This window comes from Artemia sp. Qi Xiang Cuo, chromosome 19 (assembly GCF_049724085.1).
Source record: "Artemia sp. Qi Xiang Cuo chromosome 19, ASM4972408v1, whole genome shotgun sequence".
NCBI classification, from domain to species: domain Eukaryota; kingdom Metazoa; phylum Arthropoda; class Branchiopoda; order Anostraca; family Artemiidae; genus Artemia; species Artemia sp. Qi Xiang Cuo.
In genome coordinates, this window is record NC_142812.1 from 9,660,507 (window position 1) to 9,673,570 (window position 13,064).

The window sequence follows — 13,064 nt, forward strand, 5'->3', positions numbered from 1 at the left end:
ATAATCCCTACAAAGGGGTATGAAACACAATCCTGCTGAACTTCTGATTTAATACAAAACCAGATGCTAACCTCGATTCCTACTTTAACCACAGCAGTGTTATTCTCGTACTTTTCTGGTATACCATACAAGGATAAAACCTTTACTAAAGCTCTTCTATCAACAGAATCGAACGCTTGCTCATAATCTATAAAACTGAGGACCAGAGGTGTTTGACAACTCAGGCACTTTTCAATTATTAGGCTAAGAGTGAAAATTCGGTCGACACATCCTCTACCTTTTCTAAAACCGCACTGCTCTTCTCTTAAAACTTTGTCTACGGCATCTCTCAGTCTAAAAAGTATCATATTACTAAGTAATTTGCTACCTACAGAGACCAGAGTAATGCCTCGATAATTACCACACTCACTTTTATCACCTTTCTTATAAAGTGGCTTAATTAAGTTCAGGTACTTCCCCTTTTTCAAAAATCATATTCATAATCTTCAGTAACTTATTTCAAACCTCAGAGCCACCATATTTAAGAAACTGATTTACCACCTTCTCAGCACCTGGAGCCTTATTATTTTTTAATCCTTTTAGTACTGTTGCTAATTCCTCCTCACAAAACAAATCTTCCTTCGCATCCAAGGTATCACAAACTTTTTCATTTTCCTCTATATCTTTTCCTGCAACTCTATCTCGGTTAAGCAAGTTCTCAAAATGTTCGGCCCATCTCTCTTTAGTTTTTTCCTTATCGCTAATTGCGACCCCATTCCTATCTTTAACTGGGATAAGTCCGGATTGACTACTCCCTCTCAATTTGTTAACGTGCCAGTACAATATTTTACTATTATGCCGTCTAGCTGCATCTTCCAGATCCTCGGCAATTTTATCCATTGCCTCCACTTCACACCTTCTTACTTCATATTTTATTGCTTTCTCCACTTTCTTTACATTTCTTTTGTTTTCATACGATCTATCACTCAGATATTTCTTGTACAAGTCCTTTCGCCTTTCTATTAAACATAAAGCTTTTTCACTAATATTCTTAGCTGCAGTTCTAGCTTTCTTCCCTAATACACCTTCAGAAACTTCACAAACTATTGTTCCAAAATTATTCCAACCATCTTCCACATTATCAAATTTTAAACTCTGAAGTTTAGTATTCAACTGTTCCTGAAATTTTCTCTCAAATTCTCATCCTGGAGTCTACCAACATCATAACTTCCCGGGAGGTAGTTTCCCTTCCAATATTTCAGCTTTAAATTAACCCTTGACTAAAAGTATTTAAAAATAAACTTATTCCTACAAAAATAAATATCCTGAAATATATTTCCTGTCCCCCAACCACCCCTTGTATTTTGCCTTCTGCCCCCCTGGAATATTTTCTGCCGGTGCCCTTGCTAAATAAGTGTATTCTTTCCTGTCAACGTTTTATCAAACGTCCTTACGTTGTTCTTTAATTGATCCTTCTTCTTTTTTAAATTTCTAGTTTTCTCAATTTGATTAAAGGCTAATACTGAGAGGGAAACAAAATTCTACATATCTGTCCGCTTTTTACCTTTTTCCGCGATTTTGTCTTTTAAAATCAGGTGAGAGCTTGAAGCCCTGCTATTCAAATTTTGCAGTCAAGTTAAGGACCGCCTTCTAAATCCGTTCGTATTCATCAAAAGATAACCGCCCCATTTTTGCGCAGTAAAATCTCTTCTGTATAGCTAATTTTCGGTTTTCATATCGTCCAGCCCTAACTATTTCAAACAGCACGTAATTATTGTATAACTAAGAAAGTAATGTACTGCACTATGATTGGTCTTTGCTGTTTTTTATTAAGCAGGTATGTTGTGTCAGTGAAAAAACCTTTTAATTGTCAGTGTTGACTTTTCCTGAAAAAAGGTGACTTCAAGTGCGCCTAATTCAACTTTTAGTCTTTAAAGGGAGGGGGTTTAAGTAGGCATTGACCTCCTCCTCTGATTGTTTTGCCCTTTCCCTTGGATTTAGAAAAATACGTTTTTGGGGGAAGAGTGTTTTCATCTAAAAAAATGCCTGTTTTAACACTATCGTTGAATAACAACAAATTTGCCCCCCCCCATAGGTTATGGGAAATATATTAGCCCTATTCTCCTCCACTTTTTTGTGAATTTTACCACCGAGCCCTGCCCCCTCCCAAAAAGGTTGTCTTTGAAAGTTTTGGTCCTATATTATTATCAGACTATCAGAAATTACTATTCACGTATACAACACTTATTTCTTTTCCTGTCTCAATTTTTACAGGACATCCAATTGGCTAATGATTGAACACCTAAGTAGAATAGAAAGCATAAATACTAAAATACTAAACATTACATTGAATAATAGAACTAAAATCAAACAGAAGGAGATGAAGAAAAAAAAGAAAAAAATAACTAAACAACAACAACAAAAAGTTAAAAATACCATACCAATCAAAATAAATGGATTAAACAAATTGAACAGGAAAGATAGAGGGGAAAAAGAGAAGAGAGGAGAGAACTAACTATCTAGGCATAGGAGGTGGTCAGTTATCTCTTTTTTAAATTGTCCATAGGAATGACAATTTAATAGGCCGAATTTTAATAGGTAGGGAATTCCACATGGAGGTATAACGTACAACTGGATTAAAATCTGATCGTATGGTTTTAGTTTTATGAATAAAAATATTCATGTCATTTCTAAGAGAAAAAGAAACAAGATTCCTTTCGTAGTTCAGAATTCAAAGAAATACTTAAGAGTCCATGGAAATCCTTAAAAATGAAGCAAGAGAAAAGAAAGATATATGTGGATTGGATTACATAAAAACGCTCAGTAATAAACAGTTATGACAACAATGCTTGAACTACAGATCATTTTCAGTAAAGTGAAAGTGATGCTCTGGCCTTTAGAATGCGTTGAGGGCGCTGGCATTACATATTTTTGTGGTCATTTCTGTGAAAGACTTAGAAAGGTTCCCAAATTTTGAAGCTGCCCCATCTGCCCATGGAGGGGGCCGATAATTTCAAGATTTGTTGTTAGGACTCCCCCCAGGGCCAAGAATACCCGTTAAAAGATCGAAATTCTTCTCTCGATGAGCTGATTTATAGATTATAAACTTTTATTTTCTTTTGTTCTAGGATGGAACAAAGATTGGAAACCTGCTCCTCAGGTGCCCAAAAATGCAGCTCAGATTGCAGCTGCAGCAAAGAAATATGGATTGCTTCCAGCTGATTACAAGCCTGATCCCGAAATAGGTGGTGACTATCCAGAGGTTCCTCTTGTTGGCACTCATGAAAGAAGTGGTTATGAACAATGGGATGATCGCTACTGGAGAAGAAACTGGGGAGAACCGGTTTGTCCCTGTTAAATTTTAGTATAGTTTAACTGTTCCCCTATAATTTAAAATTTGTTTAATTGATCTACTCTATGCCACAGTTCACATAAAATAATGTTGTTTTTTTTTCAAAAAGACTGTCATAAGCTCTAACAGAGCTAAGGTAGCTCTTATGCTGAAAAAAAAGTAGAAACAAAAAACTCCAAAAACCAATTTAAAACGAAATGTGTTATGCACAAAATGGTCTATATTATTACAAGAAATCATTTAAATATTGCAAACAAATCAAGCATGTCCAAATCTAGTAAAAAAAAATAGGAATAAAAGGGTTTATTTAACATTTCAATTATATAGGAGAAAAAAGTTTTCTTATATACTTCTGTGGAATATTTGTAGAGGGACCTTGCTGAGGCAGAACAAGAGAGGCAAGGTCTAAGGAGGGAAAAATGACTAAGGAAAGACAAGTTTGTTCAGGGGCTATGGAGAGCACTTTTGGTAGAACGTAAACAAAGTTGTAACGTATAACGTAAATGTAAACAAAGTTGTGCTCTTTAGTCATGAAAGGTAACCAGATCAGCTTTTCTTTTTTATTATATACAGGCTTCACGGCTTCTTCACAAGTGATGATATGCTGCTAGTCCTGGTTTTAAGATACTTATTATACCTTCTCTTGAGCGTCTCAAGAGAAGGATTTTCCGGGATTATCCCTCCTGGTAGACCATTCCATATGGCAGCGTGTCGTTGAGCGAAACATGTCTAAGTATTCTTGTTGGGGTATGCCCAACACTAGGTGGTCCTATCGAGCTGTACTTTTGTGAGTTAATCGCAAAGTCTTTATTCTATCTGGAACAAGTCTTGATACCTCCTCTCATGGAGGGCAATGCATGTATTTGTAGAACACCGACATTGAAGCCACGTCAAATCGATTCTGGATCGACTGCAGGGGTTTGGCATCAGAGTTTTTAGAAATTGCTGCGCGAGCTGCTCAGTTTTGGACGTTAAAGAGGAGCGATATGGCTAGTTGGGGTGCTAGTCAAAAGAGGTCATGCATATTCCCTGACTGGTCTGATACAAAATGGACTCGTCAGGGATGAGGCTTTTGCCTCTTAGGATGACTCCTAGTTTTATATATAGAAAAAAAAACAACTAAAAACAACTAGTATATATAGAAAAACGGGTATAATATTTTTAAGAAGACAGTGGACAAAAAAAGAGAAAAAAAACAAACAAACTTTTAATAATAAAAAAGGTCCAAATATGTTGACTTTGCGTCCAGCACCCTTTTTCAGTGAAAAAAAAACAACTAAATTAAACGGAAGATATAAATATAATGAAAGGCAAAAATAAAAACAAAAACACACACAAAAACCAAAAAAAAAACTCAGATATAAATATTATTCAATATGTCAGCTGTGATTTTTTTTGGGTTTCGCCTGTGTTTTTTTTTTTTTGTCTTTTATTTTATTTAATTGTTCTGATAAGTTTAGTTGTTGTTTTTTTCGTTGAATTAACTAAAAAAAGCAAGTTTTTTTTAACTGAATGTAAGGAGCGACATTAAAACTTAAAACGAACAGAAATTATTACGTATATGAAAGGGACTGTCCCCTCCTAAACGCCTCGCTCTTTACGCTTAAAGTTTTTTATTGTTTTAAAAAATAAAGTTGTGAGACAGAGTCAAACTTTAGCGTAAAGAGCGAGGCGTCGAGGAGGGGAGAGCTTTCGTATACGCAATAATTTCTGTTCGTTTTAAGTTTTAATGTCGCTCCTTACTTTCAGTTTAAAAAAAACTTGTTTTTTTTATTAAATTTCTGATCGTTTTTTAAATAATGCTGGGAAATCTGGCGCCCCCTTCATAGAAATGTCCCTTTTCCCAAGGAAACATCCTCCATGGAAAGATTCTCCCCGTAACCCCTACTCCGACCCCCCCCCCCTCCCACCAGAAAAAAAAATCCTCCTGAAAACGCTTGTATACTTCCCAATAACCAATACTATATGTAAACAATGGGAAAAGTTTATAACTGGCAGCCCTTCCCCTGGGAACTGTGGGGGATTAAGTAATCCTCAAAAACATTAATTAGATTTTTGACTATGCTGAACAAATTGGCTAACTCAAAATTTTATTGGGTGACTTCAGGAAAAAAATGAGCGTGAGAGGGGGCCAAGTTGCCCTCCAATTTTTTTGGTCACTTAAAAAGGGCACTAGAACTTTTAATTTCCGTTCGAATGAGCCCTCTCACGATATTCTAGGACTTTTATCGCCGAAGGCGAAAATTTTCAGTCAGAAGGCGAAAAATTTTCGCCGTCAGCGAAAATTTTTCCGAATACCAAAAAAGTTGGGGGAGAGGGGGGGCTTTGGTCTCTACGTCTAAGGGCAAAAAACTGGGAAGTTGAGAGACGTTAAATAATCAAGAGTGTTTAGAAAAGGGGGGGGTCTATACAATGGTGGAAAGGAATTTTTTCAGATCAGTATCTAAGGGCTCATCCTGGAGACGAAAAAACAATGTTTTATTGGGTTTTATTGCAGACATTTCATGTTTTCTTGTCCCATTATTTGGCTGAGTAGAATACATATCCTTGACTTAACACTTGTAATAGCAGATTTACGTAAAGAAGTAGTTTCCAATTATAAATAAAAATATAAAACAGTTAGGATGGTTAATTAAGTTTTTTTTTTATATCAGTTCGCGAAAATTAAGGGAATGGGGGGGGGGGGCAAATGTACTTTTCAAAATCTTGGGGGAAGGTGCAAATTTGTCGTTTTTCTCAATTTGTTCAATAACTGTATATTTGTTCAATAGAGTTGAGAAGGAGTGTGCTTACCTAAATTGGTCTCAGGTGATTTGGTGCTACCATGAGTTTTCAATAATAGGAGGGTAATATGGAAGGGTTATAATCAAAACTAAAGTTTCGAATGATTCATGATGATGAACAGTAAGTGAAGAGCAAATTCTGTCAATAATACTCCAAACTCTCATAAATAATTCTGAGTTAATTTTTTTCTCTCCTTGAATTACAAAATTGGCTGGTATTGTGAATCAACGATGTTTCTATTCAGAGTTTACATTCTGTGGTATGCAGGTTTCCCCTACCTTTCCCTATATTGTCCCCTATATTCTATATATATATATATATATATATATATATATATATATATATATATATATATATATATATATATATATATATATACAGTTTGCTTTTTTGGAGTAGGGGGGGGCGTTCATAGGTATTTCCTTTTCTGAGATTGCTCTGAGTATCCCATGGAAAATTACGAAAATAGTAGCCTAAAATGCCCCTTGTCATTGGCACCCTTGTCACATTAACCCCTTCCAGGTTTTGGCTCTAGATTCGCCCCTGCCTCTCATCCCCTCTAAGGGTTGGGGGCATCCCCTCTCGATTAGATTTTTCTTATCCTTTTGTTAATTGAGTAGCAAGTGATATATTTTATTTTTATTATCTAATTCTTTTTTTTTTCGACAGATTCACAAAGACTTCAATATGTACGTGGGTGAGCGTATGGATACCTCAAGATTGCGCGTTTCTGTGTGGAAGCAATGCGCTGTGTTTCTTGGCTTCGTTGGGTTCTTTGTAGGATTGCTCTGTCTTGACTTCAAATATGGCCCAACACCAAAGCTAGTAAGATCCTTGTTGACCTCTAATTTTAATTTGTATTTATACATGTTTAGGAATCAAAAGATTTTAGGAAGAACTGTTAAATATGTCCCAACACCAAAGTTTCACTTTGTATTTATGCATTTTTTAGTAACTAAAACATTTTAAGAGGGAAAACACAGGAAAAGATGTCAAATATGGCCCAACGCCAAAGCAAGTAAGATCTTTCTGTTCGCCTCTAATTTCAGTTTGTATTTATGCATTTTTAGGAACTAAAAAATTTTTAAGGAAGAAATGTCAAGTATGTCACTACACCGAAATTAGTAAGGTCCTTCTGTTGACCTCTAGTTCCAGCTTGTATTTATGCATTTTTAGGAACTAAAAATTTTTAAGGAAGAAATGTCAAGTATGTCACTACACCGAAATTAGTAAGGTCCTTCTGTTGACCTCTAGTTCCAGCTTGTATTTATGCATTTTTAGGAACTAAAAAATTTTTAAGGAAGAAATGTCAAGTATGTCACTACACCGAAATTAGTAAGGTCCTTCTGTTGACCTCTAGTTCCAGCTTGTATTTATGCATTTTTAGGAACTAAAAAATTTTTAAGGAAGAAGTGTCAAGTATGTCACTACACCGAAATTAGTAAGGTCCTTCTGTTGACCTCTAGTTCCAGCTTGTATTTATGCATTTTTAGGAACTAAAAAATTTTTAAGGAAGAAATGTCAAGTATGTCACTACACCGAAATTAGTAAGGTCCTTCTGTTGACCTCTAGTTCCAGCTTGTATTTATGCATTTTTAGGAACTAAAAAATTTTTAAGGAAGAAATGTCAAGTATGTCACTACACCAAAACTAGTAAGGTCCTTTTTAAGGAAGAAATGTCAAGTATGTCACTACGCCAAAACTAGTAAGGTCCTTCTGTTGACTCTAGTTCCAGCTTGTATTTATGCATTTTTTGGAACTAAAAAATTTAGAAGGAAAATACAGGAAAAATGTCAAATATAGCCCAACACCAAAGCTAGTAAGATCCATCTGTTGTCCTCTAGTTTCAGTTTGTATTTGTGCATTTTTAAGAACTAAAAAAAAAATTAGAAATAAATTTTAGGAAAAAATGTTAAGTATGGCCCAATACCAAAAGTAGTAAGATCCTTTTGTTGACCTCTAGTTTCAGTTTTTATTTATGAATTTTTAGGAACTAAAGGTCAACTAAATATAATATTCAATTTCTGGGCAAAGGTTTTCAAAAAAAAAGAAGGAAAAACGTAACTAAAATAAACAAACATAAAAACTCTTTACGATTGGATTGTACAGTACTGGAATGAAATATTGCACATAATGATTTATTGTTTATAGTACTAATAATTTATATATTTATAGTAAGTAATTTATATATTTATAGTAAATATTAAGAAACTAAGTTCGTACGCTAAAGAAGTTGTCGTTTCCAAATAAATCTGTGCATTTTATTATGGCATCAAGACAGCATTTTCGTTGCGTGATAAACTAGAGCCTCCAGACAGCTTTGCTACAAATCAACTTAGCCCCCATCTCTTCCTTTTAAAATAATTCAAATTTTAGATCGTCGGTTGTCTGGGAAGTTTCATACTCCCTGCTTCATCTTCAGCTTTCATTTGTTTTAGGGGTTTGTGGAAGAAAAGAGCCTGTAATTTATAGCAGGGGCTCGTTTGGCTACGGAATTAAAGAGAATCAAAGAGGGAGATACAAACAGAGAACTGGAACAAATGAAGGAAAAATTATTATTCGCCCAACCGTGTTCAACAGGAGATATAAACAGAGAGCTGGAACGAGTGAAGGAAAAAGTATTAGTCACCTGACAGTGTAACAATGTTCAACAGGATATATAAACAGAGAACTGAAACAAGGTAAAGTAAAAGTATTATTCGCCCAACAGCGTTCAATAGGAGATACGAACAGAGAGCCGGAACAGGAGAAAGAAAAAGTATTAGTCACGCAACAGTGCAACAGTGTTCAACAGAAGATATAAACAGAGACCTGGAACACGAGAAGGAAAAAGTATCCTTCGCTAAGAAGTACAACAGTGTTCAACAGGAGATACAAACAAAGAGCTGGAATGAGTAAAGGAAAAAGTGTTAGTCTCCTAACAATGCAACAGTGTTCAAAAATCTTAAGGGGCTAATTTTCAAAATCAGGCGCAAGGGTGGTGGTGGTAATATCTTACATTCAGATATGTATATTTATATATATATCTTTATGTATCTTTATATCTTTATGTATCTTTATGTCGCTTTATAAGCCGATAAGGAGTTGCTTTAACTTGCTTGCTGTGGCCCCCTGGAATGCACAATGTCTCCTCTTGATGTTTGTTGAATACCTTCCGTTGGCCAATAGAGAAAAGTCAATCGTAATATGCGTCACTAAGACAATTCTTAGTGATAGTGACTGTTAGTGTTTATAATTACAACTCTATTTTATACTTTCGTCTCTCTTCCCACAGTTCTTCCCTCCTCCCTTAGTTCTATAGCTATCTACCTTGGTTCTACCCTAGGATCGATGGATGCAAGGCTGTACCCAGGATTTTTTTTCGGAGGGGGTTTTACTCAAAGACTTTTCGGGGGGGGGGGGGAACACAAAAAAACACTCAAAATACACGTACAAAATTTGTTTATATCCATTTTTGTTACGTTTTTACGAGTCAAAAAAACATTTTGGGGGAGGTTCGAAACCCCCCTAGCCTCTCTCCGGGTACGGCCTTGGATGGAAGGATGATAGACAATATCTAACAACAAGTGAAAATTACATAACTTTTTATGCAATCCTGAAAAAGGCTAATGCCAGCTTTGCCTCTCACTCAGACTACCTGTCTTGGCTTTGTCTCCAATTGGCTAGTGGTTTGATGGCAATTTGATTTTAATTCAAAAATCAACGGAAAATCAATATATTCTGGGGATTGACAGACGCTGGACACAAAGGTGAACCTTAGGAATAAATCCGTCGGTGATGGTATATAATTCTCTGAGCTATAGGATAACCACTTATCTTGATGATTTTGACGAATAAATCAGAGAAAGATTTCCCGAATCCACCATCAATCCACGGGGTTACTTCACCTCCAACCTGGCTTTCTAATAAAGCTACTGATCAGGAAGCAATTGGGCTTGTTAGATCTATTCGTATTAGACCCTCCTGAATCTTTCAAGTTGATTGCTTGTGCCTTTTCAAGGAACAGTGTGCCTGTAGAGACCCTCGGATTCATCCACCGATTAAGTATGAGTGGGTCACCTGGCGTGTCAAGGCCTGCAAAATAATCCTCTTGGCAGCACTCGCTTTCTAAGATTATGAAGCTTTTCTTAAGGATGGTTCTGAAAAATTGTGGATCTATATCAGCGAATCAGATTCTGCTGAATGCCTCATGCTATATAAGCTGATACATAATAAATATTTCAAACAAATATAAATCTTGATTCTTTGTCTATCGTAAGAAGGCTTCCAAGCTACACATGTAAGCGAATCACATCAAGATGTTACTGAATGCCTCATGCTGTCTAAGCTGGTATGTGAATATAAATCTTGGTTCATTGTCAATTCTAAGAAGGCTTCCAGAGTGAAGTAGAAATCCCCCAAACAGCAGGCGTTGTCTAAAAGCGAAGGAGGTCAAGTACAATTCGTGAAAGCCTGTAGTGATGCTGTTCAACTTGACACAAGGAAGATTCTGGTACAAATTTCCAAAATGCCCCCATAAAAATTCTATGAACGATGCAAAATTTAGGTAATCTAGACCATGTTCTTCTTTAAGAAGAAGAAGATGGACGCAATTATTTTTCGCGTTTGGAAGTAAAATGGGTTATATCTGTCTCTGAGTATATAGTTTTTTGCTTTATTCGAAATATATGGCCAATTTGAGATGTACATTCCTTTCCCAAGTGAAGCCCTCTACATAAGATGTCTACTTCGGCTTTAAATACCTTAATTCTTCCTCAAAGTGCTCAGAGGTTGGCATATTCCCCAAAAGTGGGGCTCCAGGCCCGGGTCGGCCTGATTTATCACAGTTACCCAACGATTTCCTACGTTTTTCGTATCCTCACCTTTGTATACTGTGTAGATAAATTTCTTTGATGATGATATTCCTGATACCATAGTTTTTTTTTCCTTTTGATTTTGACACTGGATGCTACAATATATTATAGTATTAAAATTATTCTTTTGATGGTATTTTTATTTTAACCCTTGGCTCAGTGCTATATGGAACTTTGTGTGGATAAAAAATTTACTAGTAACAGTGAATGTAACCTTCTCCCAGAACTGGAAGACTTTGGTCTCGTAAGCTTTGCTTATAAGATACAAGGAATATTACACATTACTCTTGACACCATGATCTTTTTTTATACTTTGATTTTATACTTTGTTATTATATTTGATATTATATACTAACAAGTTATTATACCTACAAGATATTATACCACGTTATACCTGTTTGGTATTATGTACTGCAATTATACATTAATATGTTTGGTTCTAACAAGCTATGGATAATTTTTTTTTTTTTTTTAGTCATGGGTTTTGCTGATGAAAAATTTACTTGGTTCGACAAACAATTCCCGTATAACAGTGAATATATTTACCAAATGAAAAACTTATACTTTTTCCTGTTTGATTATTTGGTGGTGCTAATGCATAATCTTCATGCAACTTCATGCCCTGTTGCAGTTGAGATTTATCCCCTGGTCCCGAATTACCAAGTAGAGATCAATCCTACCGTGCTTCCACAGGGCTACTGAAAGCACCGCACTTATATTATATAGGGGTTTACGCCCTTTTCAGTTCTGTTGACCCCTCTGGCTCAGTTGGTTTATTCTGCTTCCCTGTATTTTATTCCATTTCCAAGTTACTCAGGGTTAACTTGTTGCAATAAACCGATGAATCTGTGACACAAATTACAGCTCTGTCGATTCAGAAAAACCGATTTTAGTTTGAAAATACTGTTACCAAACTCCTTCTTACCCACAGCTCACCATGCCAGACCTTCCTTACCCTCCTTATCATAGCTCGTTACCCAAGACCAAAGGAACCGTGTATTATTACTAATACATGAGCTTCACAATAGACACGCCTGTCAATAATATTAAAAAAAAAAAGATTTATTGATTATCAATGGTCTTCCTCGATTTAAACATAATACATTTGTTATAGATGTGGAAAATTGCAATGGTGGGAACTTGGTTCAAAAAATCAAATCAGTACAATTGCTATAACCATTTACTGTTTATCTATGGATTGGAAATTATTCAATTCTTGTACAGTGACAATATTACCCATCTATAACTTGGAAACACCACCCCTCCACCAAAATATTGGTACTTTCCTGCCATGACATCTTAAAAAACTCAATTAGTTAATTAAAAACAAAAAATAGTTATCTGGACGCTTCAATGTTTTATCATCATTTGTGTCTGTCGGTTCTTGTTTAGGCTATTATCTTTTCTTTCTTTTTTTAGGTGGCACCCCAACGTCCAACCCCTGGAGTTGTTCATTATACATTTGAATGGAAGGAGGAATAAATCTAGATAAATTATGTATATACAAGTTAATATTAAATAAATGTTTGGAAATTTATCGATCCCATTAAGAATGAAACACTTTAGAACATTATAGCAATCAGGCAATCTTATAATAAATGGAATGATGGTGTATTAAGAACATATTCGTGTTTATTTTGGGGGAGGGGGATTCTTCAAGAAATTTGAACATGAAATTACTGCAAAATCATGATATTTCTGGCAAATTCCTGCAAGGAAAACCTCGTGTGCCATTTAAGTATCTATGTCCGGTAGGATTTAAAAAATATCTGCTTTTACGTATGCTATGCTTCCGGGTTGCTCTTCCATTCCCTTTGATCTGAAGTTAAAAATTATGAAGTTTGTAGGCTATAGGGTTAAAGGTAGATAGGCTATAGGGTTTGTCACCCAAAATAAAAGTTAAAAAATGTCACCTGATTCTCGAAGGGGGGGGGGTTCTTTCTAAGTCAAACTTAAAAAGAACAAAAACAATGAATTAGTAAATGAGACCTTAAACAGATCTAAATTAAACTGAATAGTCTATTCAAAGCAAAAACATCGGACATTTCCCTGAATAAGTAAATAAAGCTGATAATGTATCTAAAAGAAACGAAAAC

General features: G+C 35.5%; 1 protein-coding gene across 1 annotated transcript in view; it reads left to right on the forward strand.

The window, feature by feature from the left end:
* The window catches only part of ND-ASHI (NADH:ubiquinone oxidoreductase subunit ASHI), a 47,563-nt gene extending 35,054 nt beyond the window's left edge, over positions 1 to 12,509 (forward strand). The window contains exons 2-4 of the mRNA XM_089104830.1: positions 3,108 to 3,322; positions 6,785 to 6,940; positions 12,388 to 12,509. Coding sequence (XP_088960956.1) covers positions 3,108 to 3,322; positions 6,785 to 6,940; positions 12,388 to 12,450 — 434 coding nt within the window. The 3' untranslated portion in view covers positions 12,451 to 12,509. The remainder of the gene's footprint in view (positions 1 to 3,107; positions 3,323 to 6,784; positions 6,941 to 12,387) is intronic.
* The last annotated feature ends 555 nt before the right edge of the window (positions 12,510 to 13,064 follow it).